Source organism: Monopterus albus, unplaced genomic scaffold (assembly GCF_001952655.1).
Source record: "Monopterus albus unplaced genomic scaffold, M_albus_1.0 scaffold341.1, whole genome shotgun sequence".
Lineage (NCBI taxonomy): Eukaryota > Metazoa > Chordata > Actinopteri > Synbranchiformes > Synbranchidae > Monopterus > Monopterus albus.
This window is the reverse complement of record NW_018128221.1, coordinates 412592-427615: the sequence shown is the minus strand read 5'-3', so window position 1 is coordinate 427615 and position 15024 is coordinate 412592. Positions and strand designations below refer to the sequence as shown.

At 40.0% G+C, this 15024-nt stretch overlaps 1 protein-coding gene across 1 annotated transcript in view; it reads right to left on the bottom strand.

Moving 5' to 3' along the window:
- Positions 1-7672: 7672 nt before the first annotated feature.
- LOC109974600 (tetraspanin-8-like) overlaps positions 7673-15024 on the bottom strand; it is a 9315-nt gene continuing 1963 nt past the window's right edge. The window contains exons 2-9 of the mRNA XM_020624875.1: positions 14253-14309; positions 12496-12615; positions 12326-12400; positions 11710-11805; positions 11025-11129; positions 9998-10030; positions 9816-9899; positions 7673-8831 (exon numbers count right to left, since the gene is read on the bottom strand). Coding sequence (XP_020480531.1) covers positions 8739-8831; positions 9816-9899; positions 9998-10030; positions 11025-11129; positions 11710-11805; positions 12326-12400; positions 12496-12615; positions 14253-14309 — 663 coding nt within the window. The 3' untranslated portion in view covers positions 7673-8738. The remainder of the gene's footprint in view (positions 8832-9815; positions 9900-9997; positions 10031-11024; positions 11130-11709; positions 11806-12325; positions 12401-12495; positions 12616-14252; positions 14310-15024) is intronic.

The window sequence follows — 15024 nt, the reverse complement described above, 5'->3', positions numbered from 1 at the left end:
TGAGGGGTCAGAACGAGGTCAACAAACCAACCAAGGAACGAGGATGAAGGACAGCACGGATGACGTCAGATCTACCGTCATTTGCATATTCATGACTGTATTATAAATTCTCTGTGGTGAGGAGACTAGGGGTTCCGGCTTCCTGAAGAGGCTGCAAACCATACTTCTGTAGTGTGGATAGGGGCTTCAGATAGAGACGGAACCCAGAGCTCTGTATTGCTTTTCTTGAACATTGTAATAAAAATATCTTAAAGGTTGTTTTGACTTCGACTCTTCCTCAGAAACGAACATGCAGGACGGTTAAGTCCAACAAAATCTTATCAGAAGAGATGATGAACATTCAGAATTCAAAATTACATTGACGATTGGTTTGTTAAAATTTTTGGCAAGTGGAAAAATTTAGTGATTTCTTTGCTACATCTTTTATGGCTGCAGTTACTTTGCTGACCTTGTGTGGATGCGGCTGCATCCCTTGCATTAGGCATATTTGTCTAAAGTGTATCACCACTGCCATTGATAACAGATACCCCTTGCCCCCTGCCTATGAGATGGTTCAATACCATTCTCTACTGGAAACCATGCCAATGATCTCACTCACTGAGCCTGGTGAGTCTGAGATTGAAGAGGATCCCTTCGACGGGGAAGAAGACCGTGATTTTTCTACATACTCTTGCTAAGGGTTAACACATACCCACATATATTCTTGCATACACGTAGGTGATGTGGACTCATAGGTATGTGATTGATTTTGATTATTGAATAGAATTTTGTAATTAATGTATGATACTGGAAGAAGATCTTCTGCCTATGAGATGGTTCAATACCATTCTCTACTGGAAACCATGCCAATGATCTCACTCACTGAGCCTGGTGAGTCTGAGATTGAAGAGGATCCCTTCGACGGGGAAGAAGACCGTGATTTTTCTACATACTCTTGCTAAGGGTTAACACATACCCACATATATTCTTGCATACACGTAGGTGATGTGGACTCATAGGTATGTGATTGATTTTGATTATTGAATAGAATTTTGTAATTAATGTATGATACTGGAAGAAGATCTTCTCTAGTCTCCAGTATAATGTATTCCTCCTGCAAATGTTATGATTAACCACCAATGTTTGCTACATGCTGTTTAGAAATTGTCCACGTTTTTGTCTGAAAAATGCTATAATTGCAGTGAAGACCAGCTTACACATAGAAGTCTACATATAGGATCACAGCAACGAAGACCAGCTTACGTGCCATTATTTTTGTTATTATTTGAGATTTTTCTCTTAGGTACTCAGCTCTGGGCTTTCCCTGGAGGGGGTGGTTTGGGGGGGCCTCTCTCCTCCTTGGATGTCTAACCTGGGGACAATAGGGACATTTGATTTAGGTTGACACGATAAAAATTGTGTCAAAAGGGGGAGTTTATTAGAAATTAATAAATTAGTCAGATAATTATTAGACTTTAATGTGTGTTATTAATGCAGTTTAGTAAGATTCAAAGTCTGCTCCTGTGTGCTCTGCTTCAAGGTTAGAAGATAATGTTGACTTTGAGAAGGGCACCTTGACACCAGTTATTTTTGTATTAATCTTTTGTAAGAATTATTCATTCATTCATTCATTTTCTACCGCTTAGTCCCTGAACGGGGTCACGGGTGTAAGAATTATGTCTGAAAGAAAGTTTTGGTTACACATCATGCAAACAACATACACACACACATGGAATTCTTCATTTTGTTATGAGTTCTGCTCGATGCATGCGGCGCATAAGATATGAGACGGAGACGTCGGACTGTCTCCAACTCATGATGTTTTTACAGCTGTCTGTGTAAGGGGTTAGCCCAAAACCTTATAAATGTATTAGGCTCTGTGTTTCCAGGGTCCCTTTTTTTCCAGCAGTTGTCTGGAGCAGGAGCCACCCGGGTTTGTGTTTCTGTAACTTTTTATTGTGGCTTTCAAAATAAACCAGCACTAAAATGAAGCAAGTCGGACTCCGTCTTTATTCAGATCTGTCCAGTAAAAGAACTGGGGTAAAACAAAACCATGAATGGTGATTGTGTACTGAGGAAAAGCTGGGGCAGGTGAGGTGACACAGTCAGTCTAACAAAATAAAAGCTCTCAGAAGAGGAAGCGGAGCTAAACTATGATACATAGGCTGATGACCGCAGTGACAAGACAATTCCTTGAACTCTGCATTTTAAATAATTTGCTAAAATTAAACATTGAACATTAGATGAGGCCAAGTGACTGCACTTCCACTGTTTTTGTGGAATGAGCCACATAGGCTTATATGTGTGTGTATATACAGTATGAGATGTGATCTAAAAAGGGTCGGCCACATGGACAGTAGTAAATACTGACTCGGCTGAAGACGCCTTTGCAGATTTGTCCTGCATCTCTGTTCACCTCAGCAGCTGCAATAAAAATTCATCCAACTTTTAACAATATGAACAGCAGGCTTCAAAAGCACAATCAGTACCAATAACATTCACAATCACATTTTACCAAAAAACTGTAAAAAAAAAAAAATAAAAAAAACCCATCCAACTGACTGCTGACAGGACGGCTAAGGCACCAGGACTGATCGAGCCTGGTTGTTAACCTGGTCTGGAGCAGGTGAGCTGCACAGAATAAATCTCTATGGTAACTTATGGCCCAGTGCTTTTGTGAAACCAAATCAAGTCAAACACTGAATTCAATGCTAACCATCATCATGGTTTTTTATTCTTATTAAAAATATCTACCAATACCTACTTTAATATACAGTATATTCCCAACCCACAGGAGGTTTCCATCATGAACAGGTTTGTCAAACTGCAAAAAAGTCTTCTGATTCAAATAGTGTCAAAATAAATGGTAAGTATTTGTAAAATTATTATGAAATGGTGACTATTTTTATCTTTTTATGTAAAAAGATGTTTGTCCTTTGGAAAGACCCTGAACCCCTAAGTTGCTCCCGATGGTTAGAGCCATCGGTTGAGTTGGTGCCGCAGATGGCTCCCCCGGTTCTGTACCAGAAACAAATTCTTTGTGTGTAACATACTTGGCCAATGAAGGTGATTATCCTGATTATCCTAAAAAATGGAAAATATTTTTTTAAAAATGAGAATATAGTAATTTACAGCTACACGATTTATGCATGATGCTGCCATTATTGCCATTTCCATGTATATTGGAAATAGAGGGGAAATCTGTAAAATAAACAGGAACATTCTGTAAAATGCTGTCTTTTTTTTACAGTGTAACTTCCTTCAGTAGCATTAGTCAGTGTTATCTTTCCTGTACACAATGGATGAAATCTATAACAGTACAAATACTACTGAGACACTACAAAGAAGCAGGACCACAAACCCAAACAGTCAGAACATATAAACATTATGATTTAGTGTCTCACCCTCTGCCATTACTACTGATGTGTGTCAGCTAGCGTAGCGGTTCGATAGCCACTAGCATCTGGTACAAGTGCAATCTGAGGCCGCTCATCCATTTAAAACCTATTACACAGACACACAGACACCCTGTGTTTTCATTCTTTGTGGGGACTTACATTCATCTCCCATAGACTTATCCTAACCACTACTTGCCTAACCCTAACTTCACCCTAACCTTAAACCATGTTGCCACCCTACAATTCAGTGATTTCCTTGTATTTCCCACTTGTTTTTCCCATTATGGGGACCGGAACCTGTTAACACACCAGCCTCTGGTCCCCACAAGGATGGCCCAGTCCCCACAACGCAAGTGTGTTAACAGGTTTCAGTCCCCATAATGTAAGTGATACAAAGGCACACACACACACAAAATACATTACAAAGCTCATTAAGAATATATTAGAGGTGCCATTATAAATTCACAACATATTAGAGAAGTCATTAGGAAATGTGGGTCAACACACACACAATGAGGTTATTAATGTCAGTGTTGAATGAAAGCGACAGTCTAGAATGACTACAGCGAGGTCTGTGTGTGCGATGGATGGACTCAGCTGTGTGTGAAGCCCGTACACTCGCTCTGCAACAGTAACACTTACTTTTCTCTTTTGCTTGAAATTAAATCTCTCTCAAGCCTCAGTGTGTCTGATCCTTTTACATTAGTACTGGGCAAACCATGTTGTTTTGTGTGATTGTTTATGTATAATTTGACGTACAATCAACTAATTTGACCGTTTTAACATATTAAAATGTGCCGTCTTCACAAAGTCTTGGCAAATTTTACACTGAATGCTACAGGTCTCCTGATTTCACTGATTCTTCTGAACAGAAGGCTCATTGTAGCTCTGTCATCAACAGCTCTGAGCCTGAGCTCATTCAGACTTGTGGCTCCAAAGTGTTTTCCACATGTAGGATTAAACTATAGGCCCTATATTCTCTTCATTATGCCAAAAATAAATAAAAGATAGGTGAGGCAAAAAAAATACTGTTAAATTTAAAGCATTACTGGACAGACATATGATTTGAAGTCAGTTTATGTCTTCTTGCAGGTGTTTTATGCCTGTTTTTAGTCATTTTGTGTTTATTTTTATTCATTTTCCATCTTCAAACGGATTGAAGAGCAGTGACTTTTTTGTCTTGGGTGCTTTATTTTCTAGCTTGTGCACAAATCTAGGGGGTTGGCGGTAAAAGGATTTGACCAGTGGAGGTCTGAGTAGAAGAAAACTGGAAAATGCAACCAGCTCTCGTCAATAATTTGTAATTGCCCTTTAAGAATGCATTTGTTTGCATGAGTGGTTGCTGTGGGAGAGGAAAACAATAAAGAACTCTGTTTTTGGCACAGCACTAGTTTATATTATAGGATAAATTATGTTACTACAGTATGTCACTGTTTGTATTTAACTTGTGTTTTGCACCAATAAATCAAAGATAATAAGCCAACTGGATCTTTATTGGTCCAGTTCATAAACTTGTATTAGTCTGTTCACTTCAGCCCCAGCAGCAGTCTAATGAATTCCCTCAGTGAACGGCGGCAGCTGTGCACTTTATGTACACTAATCTCTGGCACAAGGTGTGTGGTGAAACTGCCTCCTCGCATGCAACAAAAACCTCTGCCCACACACAGCCTCCAGGAGGACATGCAACTTAAAGCAACAGACACAATTTCCAACATGAGAAGACACTTTCAGATGAGAAATTTCTCGTTTTGATGCAGCGTCACATGGTTTTTAGCCGCCTTTGGTTTTCAGTGTGTTTTCCCTTTATGACTGTGGTGATGGTACCAAGATCAAAACTCCACAAAATTCCCAAAAGTAGTTCTTACTCGCAGTAATTTTAAACCATGACTTCATCATAAACATTTATCTCCACATTGATATGGCCTGCTGCAGCTCCCAGTGTTACAGAAGTTACTTGTCAAAAGTAATACACTGCAGTCTATGGACTGGACATACAGTGAGGCGCCAAGTTTGCATCCCTGCTGCTTTGCTGTTAGGCTAATGATCGAGCTGTAAGTTGCCCGTCCATACTTCCACTTGGTACGAAGGTGGCTGGGGAGCTTTCTGAACGCATCCTGCACCACAGCTACAAGCTGCCTTAGCTCCTTCACACACTCTGCTTTTACTGAAGATGGATGTTGCAGCTCCAGCTTGTAGCACGCGGAAGTTAGCATCCCTTCTCTAAATCTTTCTTCAAACTGGATGTGATGGTTTTCGCTGTAGAAAACACTTTGCAGCCTTTTCAGAAGTTAGCTACATTTTACTGTAACGTTTTTGTCATTTTCAGTGACAAGCTAAAAATACAGTATTTATACAATAGGTGTGCCGTCATTTTCCCAAAAGTGAGTGCTAAGAAAATAAAGCATAAAGTCTGTATATGTTGACATATGAAATGGTTGAGGACATTCAGTTTGTCCAGATCACCTTCAGATTTGACTTGTAAAAAACTCACAATATTGTTTCTGAATGTAGTAACACACTACTACACAAAGTAATAAACCCTTGAGGCTAGTAGCCTACTGTAACCCCCAGCACTACTGCTTAGCCTACTTTTCAGGTTCAGAATAATAATACAAAATGTAATCAATAAAAGAGGTGACATATTATTGTAGGTTAAGATACGATGAGGATTTTTAATCCTGGGGAAATTCAAACTCAAACAAAGTATAATAAAAATTAGCTAACCCTTTAACTGCAACATATGAATCGGGCTATAATATGATAAGTACTGTTGTGAAAATGGGCCTTCCACATTTTTACATTTGATACTTTAGTGAAACTATTTCTGTGCTTTTAATTTAAGCGAATGCAGGACTTTTACTGTGGTGGTGCTATTTTATTCAAGTAAAAGATCTGAGTGGAGTGAGATCTGAGAGTATTTTAAAATGCTACAGTGATGAGCACATGCAGTATTTTGATGCTCACCTAGGCTCCTCCCTCATTTGATGCTGAGGTTTTTCCTTTTTGTGCTGCTGTAGAGTTTGAGACCAAAATCCGTGTGCTTCGAGATTAGATTTGAAAAAATGTGCTTTTAATTTCCTAAGTTTAAATTATTTAGAAAATGGAATTACAAGAGCAGGCACACAGGAGACGGTAGGTACTGTAGTAGTCAACCATGAACTCAGGTGTGAGAAATTCATCTTTGTCACCCGTACAACTTGTGTTTTTTTCTGATTTTCTCAGTTTGCAAATGTGCAGGCTGTCGCCACCTGAAACCATATCTTATGCCTTTGTTGTAGCTGTGTTCACTACATCCATTAATGAACCAACAGTGGCTGAACTGTGGTGCACTCAGTTCACCTGAATGTTGACACAGCAGTGGGACTGAGCTGCTGTACTGAGACGCTGTGTCAGATCACTGCTTTATAGTTGTGTGACAACAGAAAGTGTGTGATCAACTACTGAAACCCTATCTTGATTCTTGAACTCAACCTTATTGATCATTTCTAACTGGTCATCAGCCTTACCAGTTCATTCACACCATGGAATGAAGATGTGGACATCAGCCTTACCAGTTCATTCACACCAGTATGCGCTGTGGAGATCATGTGTAAACTGTTCTGCCGCTGTGGTGTTTCCTGACTGTTCTCTGGTCTGCACTGCCATCCAGTGGCTGCTGCTGTGTATCCTGTCATATGGCCGCAAGCAGCAGACACTGCTGTAATAGTGTCAGTGTCCACCAAACCCTTCTGGGGAGACACACACATCATCCGTGTTTGCAGGAGCTGGGAAGAAAAAATCTGTCCAAAAGAATGGAGAAAGTCCCTGCACACAACTGTCTTGTTCCCAGTTTCCAGGGCTTCCCAGACTGGGATTTAGTGCCCTCTATGTCTGTTGCCATGCCGGTACATAATTGTTGATGAGTTATGGGAACTCTATTGCTGTTGAAGTGCTTTCAATTAGCATGAATATATTAATTAAGCACGGCATTCTAAGATGATATATTGTGATATTAACCCCTTACCAGCCTTTCTAATGCCTCTCTTAACCCCTCACAACCATTTCAGCAAATTGCAATCTCTGTAATTGCAATCTCGTTCAGCCTCCTCTCTCAACACTTCTCTTTCACTGCCTCAGACTGTGCTGTCATTTTATTAAGAGCAAATATGCTTCCCATCATCCCACTATACCTCCCCCATTAGTTCTTTAAAATCCCCACCTTCCCTTTCAGCCTCTGTCAACCCTTAACTTCATGTAACCGCAGATCAAATTCAGACAAAGGTGAGGAAATGACAGAAAACACAAGGATGTGTGGGTTTATTCTGGAATATAAATGCAGATTTCACAATAAAACATTTTCTATCCCACTATTTGTCCCTTCTTTTGGGAGATCTTAAACTTCAGTTACGCTGAGTTGTTGGTTTTGGTCATTTACTGGCTTTATCCTCAGTGAAGCTCCACAGTCATGCTACATTCATTATTGTGTTGACAGGTTTCTTTATGCTCAAATTTTGTGTTCAGTGCTGCAGGTTTTGCCAGGGTTTCCGCTGCCCCAATGTCACCTGCTCTCTACAGTGGAAAAAAAAACAAACTTTTACTAATTCTGAAAAGCCAGGCCAGGATTTGCCATTTAAACACATGGCAGTGTCTTGAATTTTAAGACAGAAGTCTACTGTCTGATTTTAAGTGCATTTACAAGGATGTACACAAAGTCTAGAAACCATGAAACATCATTATCATACAGTTATTTTTTTTGTTTTGTTTTGGTTAGTGACCTCTGACCTGATCATTCTAACCTGAGGAAGTTCTGAAATTTTCTTGCAAACTTTATGTTGATAAATCCTTCAGAAATATGTCTCTACAGTCGCTACAACACTGAGCTACTAGCAGCACCAATTTTGTTAACATCACTGTTTCCTGGTTTGATCAGGCCATAAGAATTTTCCAAACAATTATACTGTCGCTTTTAAAAGGACTGTGATAACTGATGCTGTGACATCCTCAGGTTAATATATCAGCAGCCATGGGAAAAAGCTGAGCTTAGAAAGGACATTGTTTCTACAATATCTTTGTTACATAAGACTGCTAAAATACTGCAGATCATCAAATAAGTGAAGAGATACATACTGTAAATCACAAAAAGATAAAATAAGCATTTAGCAATATTTTCTACAATAGGAAGGTGGAAGAAAAAATTTCCACAAGGCAGAGTTTTTCTCCCAAACAAAATCTTCCTGCAGGATGCCACATCACCCCTCTGTCTCCTGCTTTCCCTGCTGCGCAACTATAAGGCAGAAATGTCAACAAAAGTAAAGAAGAACCCTGAAACCTCCTGCTACAGTGCAGAGGTTGTAGGTCAGGGCCAGAGGTGGAGCGTTGCCTTCAGTAGCCCTTCATAGCCATGGACCCTGCGCCCTCGCTGTCATGATGTTTGACCTGATGGATCATCAGGAGGGAGACCAGCAGGCCCAGCAGCTAGACAGACAGACAGGTGGTCAGTCGGGCAGAGAAACAGACAGGAGAAAGTAGATCAGTCCGTCAGACGCACGCTGAATTCACACCAGAAGTGAAGCGACCATCTGTCTAATCCACATTACATGCAGCTGCTTCAGATGTTGACTGTTGGCCAGCAGCTGTTATGTAGATGGTTTTATTTGGTTACAGTTGTGAATTTAAAAGCTCAGTGAGCTGTGGGCTCTCTGAGCTCCTGTCAGTAACAGATACAGTAGCGCTAACGAGACAAGCTGTCTTGACCCGAAATACATTTGAGCGGTGCATCTGGGACTGGCCATGATTTCCCCCACTTTCATTTTAAATTCAAACACTTTAATGTTCCATCATTCTAAATATAGAAACAATGAATAGTGTGGATTTTTTTCCTTTTTTGCCAGTTTTATATGAAAAGCTACTAAACCTCGACCTGAGCCTGAAGCTGGTCACAGGGTAACAACCTAAAATGAGCTGGTCACAGGGTAACAACCCAAAATGCATTTTGTTTGAATTTGAGGCCAATATTACATAGTGCAACTTTGCAAACATGAAATCAACTCACCTTTGTCACAGTCATTTGACAGTTTGTCTTTTAAAACCAATAAACAGCCTGCCTCGTCCAGCATTAGCTACTGACAGGTGGACACCAGCAGCTGGCCTAATGTCACTGCTGTTGGTAACCACACAACCTGCTTGTCCTTCACAACTCAGGTATGATAGTGAAGACTGACTTGTCCTGCCACTGAGAACCCAAGCTGCAGCAAATAAAACTAAACAGAGATCAATGCTTTATTGTTCCAGTTAGAGGTAGAACACTGCATCTTGTGTAGGCGCTGAGAACCTGCAGTGGACTGAGCGACACTGCCGTTTGGCAGGTTTCTACGAGATGTACTGTTTAGATGTAATGTTTAGCTTCTGTTCACACAGAACAAACACAGCAAAGAGAGAGACAGAGAGGGCAGAGCTTACTGCAGTGATGGCAAATCCAAAGCAGAGGCCCATGGAGATCTCAAAAACAAAGTTGATCAATGCATAGATGAACTGACCACAAGTCTGCAGAAGAGGAGATGAAGAAAGGGTTAACGTGGAAACATCACCGACTGCTAGGCTGGTTGGTGTTTAATTGGTTGGCTGAAGGACTGATTAAATACCTGTGCATAAATTTGGTATGGGCCTGAAGTTCCCTGCAGGTAAACAAGAGCAGAATGTGATCATCATAATTAGTAAGGAAAGCAGTCCACTGTACAAACAGTACTGTCCATACTAGAACGTTAAGCCTGTTCCAGACATGCACTCCTTCCCATTAATCTGACAGCATCTGAACATGTCGGCTTCACGTCTGAATCCTGGTCACTTTTCCATAAAATGTGCAAAGGCAATCTCACTAGGTCGGACCCGGTAACATTTACTTATCACTTTCAACATGGCACAAGTCTGACCTGCATGGAGGAGCAGCCAGAAGTGAAAAAGAGAGTGCAGATGCATCTTACTGCTACTAATAAACCTTGTAATGTATGAAAATGTCGGGTATTAACACCCGAGCCACCACATCTAAAACTACATTACTGTATGGCAACAGAGATGTTAAGATGTCCCACATCTCAGTGTCTCTCTCTCTCTACATTTTGCATCAAGTCATATGAAAATAGAAGTTACCCACACACTTATTTAACTTTATAGCTTCCTCATATTTAACTATGTAGACGCCCCAACAGCAGCATCTGCAGAGGTTTTAAAGAATGAAGAATTTAACATCCCAAACACTTCGACATGTGTACAACACATGGTCCATAACTTTAAGCACATTTGAAATACACCACCTGGGACCTGCCCTCACTGAATAGCAGGACAATGAACTGATGGTGACTGCTTGTGTACACTGAATGCATGTGCACTTCGGTTTTGGGGAGGGCTAAGGAGGTCTGCACTGCTCTTGGACACTGGCAGACCCCTAGTAGGGATAATACTGTAAAACTGGGAGATGAGATAATAGAATTCACTGGGTAAGGAAAAGCGGAAGAGGATAAATAGTGGTTTTGTTAGGTTTAAACAGTGTGGGAACAGAAGGGGTGTAGCTCAGGTCATGCCCTGCTCCTGAACTCCAGATAGTTACATTATCTCCATGTCATTTTACACAAATATAAGCAGGTACTCAGAATTTCATTTTCCAGAACTGACCGCAGGTTTGGCTTTGCATCCACCTTGGACATAAGAGGTGCACTCACAGGATATGGGGATTTTGTTACCCCAGTCCTTAGCGCTCGCCACTCCACAGCAGTGGTACTGCAAACACATGAGAGAGTGAGTTTCAACAGGTGGAACTAGTCTTCCAAAGGACCCTAGGCTGTTGCAACAGGTGATGATGGGATATCAACAACAGTGAGTCAAAGACAGAACTGGAGCTAATTGAAGAGGTAAGTTATTAAAACAGTTTTAAATTACATTGTGGGTGAGGGTTTAATTTAGCCTTTAATTTTATGATTTTGGTGTTTCAAAGCTGTCGTTAAATATCCTAAATTTAGCTTAAAAGATGTTTGTTTTTACACCATAGTAGTGGTGACAAATAAAAGGAAAGTCCAACATAAAGAGTCTCAGTGAGGTGCTGGGCTCTGTCACCCTGGAGGAGACCGCTCACTTATTCAGGTTTCACCTTTTATTTGTCACCTGTGTGTATTACTGTCACTGTATTGCAATCCGTACAAAATTCAAGGGTAAAAACTGTGATTACATAAAGCTTTTCTGTCTGCTAAACGGAGACACCCTGCTCTAACACCCCCTGGAAAGCACTTATCCCAGACTAGCCCACAGTGTTCAGCCTAGCTAAACAACATTCATAAGACTTAAAAGTATGCAGAGAAATTACAGTTTGCTGTAGTGCTTCAATAAACATCTGTGTCTCCTCATTGTCCATGAAAACCTTTGCAATGTCCTCAGAGGCACTGTCAAAGCCTTGTTTGATCTGCAAAGACACGGTGAGCAATATCAGCACAAAATGAGACAGAGATAATGACAGACAAATGAGAGAACAAGAGACAAAAGTGTTAGCATCATGGTACATTGTGCTGTCCAAACTCATTCCATTGTACCTCAGACACTTGTTTTATGCTATAGCTGACAGATTTAGTGTCTGAGTAATTTTCACACCTATCAAAGGCAAAGCAACATAGTGTGATTTTTAGCTAAATAATAATGGACACCCTAAGGCCACAGACAATTCTGAACATTAAATAAAGCACAAAATAAATCTGACGCATTAGGTAGCATCAAGGAGTTGATTTTAGATAGAACTCCTGATACAAAGACAAGAAGAGGGCAAATCTATGAAAGCATAAAGACAGAAGTGGTAGGTGACAGAGTAACAGATAGAAAAACACCATTAGCATTGAGCTAATGGTGAGAGTAACAGAGTCAAGACGGGGAGAACTTTAGCATAGATAAAAACTAGCATCAAGACAGATAGCTAGAAAGAGAGAGATGACCGTATTTCTTGCGACGACAACAACGATGCCAAAGATCAGCATGATGATCATTCCAATCCCCATGAATCCTGCGAACTGCATATGAGACAATAAGACAACATGGCTTATTCCTTATTTTGTTGCTTAAGTGGCTTGATGGCCTGCTGTTTGATAGGGGCTCCTATACGTACTATTTTGAGGGCCAGGGGCTTCTCGGAGACTCCTGCATAGATTCCCAGAGAGGAGATGCAGAGGACGCCGATGGCAATCACCCAAGCCCAGGCCAGGCTCGGGCCCCCCACCGACGACAGCTGTTCAGCACAACACAAACAATGAGTTACTGCAGAGCTACAAATGGTGGATTATATAACAAGACTTTTCTGCTATTGTCATCAAATCCCAAGAAAGAGCCAAAATGCATGATTCTAGGTGCTTTCTGACTTCCTAGCCCTGTAGCTCCCCAAGTTCCAATCACATGTTGACATGTTTTCTCAAAGCCTGCAATATAACCAAAGTCTCATGTGTTTCATACTGAAGAACATTTACAGAGGAGGGGTAAGACTGTGAGCATGACCCACCCAAACACCTCTGGTTTATAAAGCTTTGACTTCACAAAATGAGATCAAGTCATTGTTGGTTTTGTTGTTTTCATGGGTTATATTAAAACATAGAGTGCCCTGTGTTAATCACCTTAAATTTGTTAGCCAACCATCAATGTTTTACAGTACACAGAGGCTATATATTAATTGATATTAACTTTTTGTGACAGACAGAAAGGAGGAGAAAGTTACAATCTAATACATAGTGACTTTTTTACTATAATACGACACCAGTTTTTTTTCAAATGCCGTTTACAGACAAAGTATGACTTTATGAAGTATCATGTGGGTATCATGTTTCAGCACATCAACACATTTCAATCCTGTCCACTACAGAATGAACGTTGAGATGCAGGAAATCTCATGATGTGTTTTGGGAAGTGGAAAGTAAATCTGATTAGCTGAAAACAATGAGATAAAATGCTATGATCCATAAACAGAGGTGTGCTGTCGTGTTGCCCTAATAATAATAACAGTAAGGTCTAGACCTGACTTTGTAAAGCATCCTGAGTTGACTTTTGTTGTGATTTGGTGCTATACAAATAAAACTGAATTGAACTGAACTGTGTTTCTGATCTGATAGTATTCAGGCCATCAGTTTTTCTGTGGCAGAGTGTGTAGACTATGAGAATGGAAGCCAGCCAGCTCCAAGCTGCAGCTGTTCTGCATTAGGAAAAGAAACCTGAGCCTTTGTTACATCTGGGCAGCTGCTCGCCTCCTTAAAAACATTCATAAACCTTCACCTCGACTTGTTTTAAACACTTCTCAACAGGTTGTTTCTCATGTAGACAGGACAAACAAAATCAGACTTCATTTTAACAACCACAAAACAGCTGCTTTTTTAAAAATTACAACCCACATCATGCTCTGGGGACATTAACCAAGTCTGTGCCACGTAGCTGTTGTACTCATGGCTATAGTGTGAGGATCTTTACACACTCCCATAAAATATTAAGCCCTCATGATTTAAAAAGTTTACTTTAGTTTGTTTTAACAGACAAATGTCTCCATTCCCTGTTTAGCTTTTGTTCACACTTGTAGCCTGTTCCAATGCCAAATATGAGCTGTATTTAGGTTTTCCTGATAAACAATAGAAACAGGAGACACATCATATTGTTGTACTTGAGAGGAGTTTGGGCCACGAATTAGTCCAGCACGCAGCCCTCTCTAAAACTCTAAATGGCTGCAAAAATATAACTTTATATTGCAAAATTAGGAAATGTTCTTATTTGTGACATAATAAACAAATATGACTAGCTTTTAACATGTTTATGTTTGCTGCATTTTGATGCCACCATGTAAAACATGAAGTGGATTAAAAGTTACTGTTGTAGCTTGTTGTTGTTTACCTGGCTGCTGTAGGTGGAGGACTTAATGGCCCCGAAGACCAGTATGCATCCGATGATCTGAGGACACACCACATCAGTTAGCTTGTGCTCTAACAAAAGAAAAGCCCCGGATATGGGGCCTGAAGTGTGCCACTAAAATACTGATTCTTCAAAAAGAAAAAAATGAATCAAAGAGTGGACAAAACAAAACATAGAGTGACACAGAATTAACAGAAAGTGTATATTACTAAATGAAACTTTAAATGTATATGTAATAGTACAATTTAAAAATAACATTAAAAATATTTTTAACTTCTGATCCCTGCAAGATGGTCCTGTCTCCAACATTTCAAACTGAGAAATATTCAAACCCTCTAACTTTATTTTAATTTTTCACTGAGGTTCCCAATGTTCCAGTAATATTACATAAATCAAATTGTGTATAAAATGATCTTTGAAAATCTTGATTTGAATGGGCTGGGAGGAACAACAGTTTTTTATGTATGCAAATACACAAAGATATGACAATAAATTGAATCTGAACCATAAAAATAGCTCATGATACTAAAGGTCAGATACACAGTAAAAACACTGGACAGCTGCAGAAAGGAGCCTGAACATTATATAAACAGTATAAACTAAATTAAAATACAATTTCCAAGCTGGGACTGGAGCCACCTAGGAGGGCACCGAGCAATTACAAGCAGGACATTTGCGAAAAACATTTTTTGATGGAAAACACTGGGCACTGTTGCTATAAGTGGAATTTAAAGGACATTTAAAGGGAAGACGT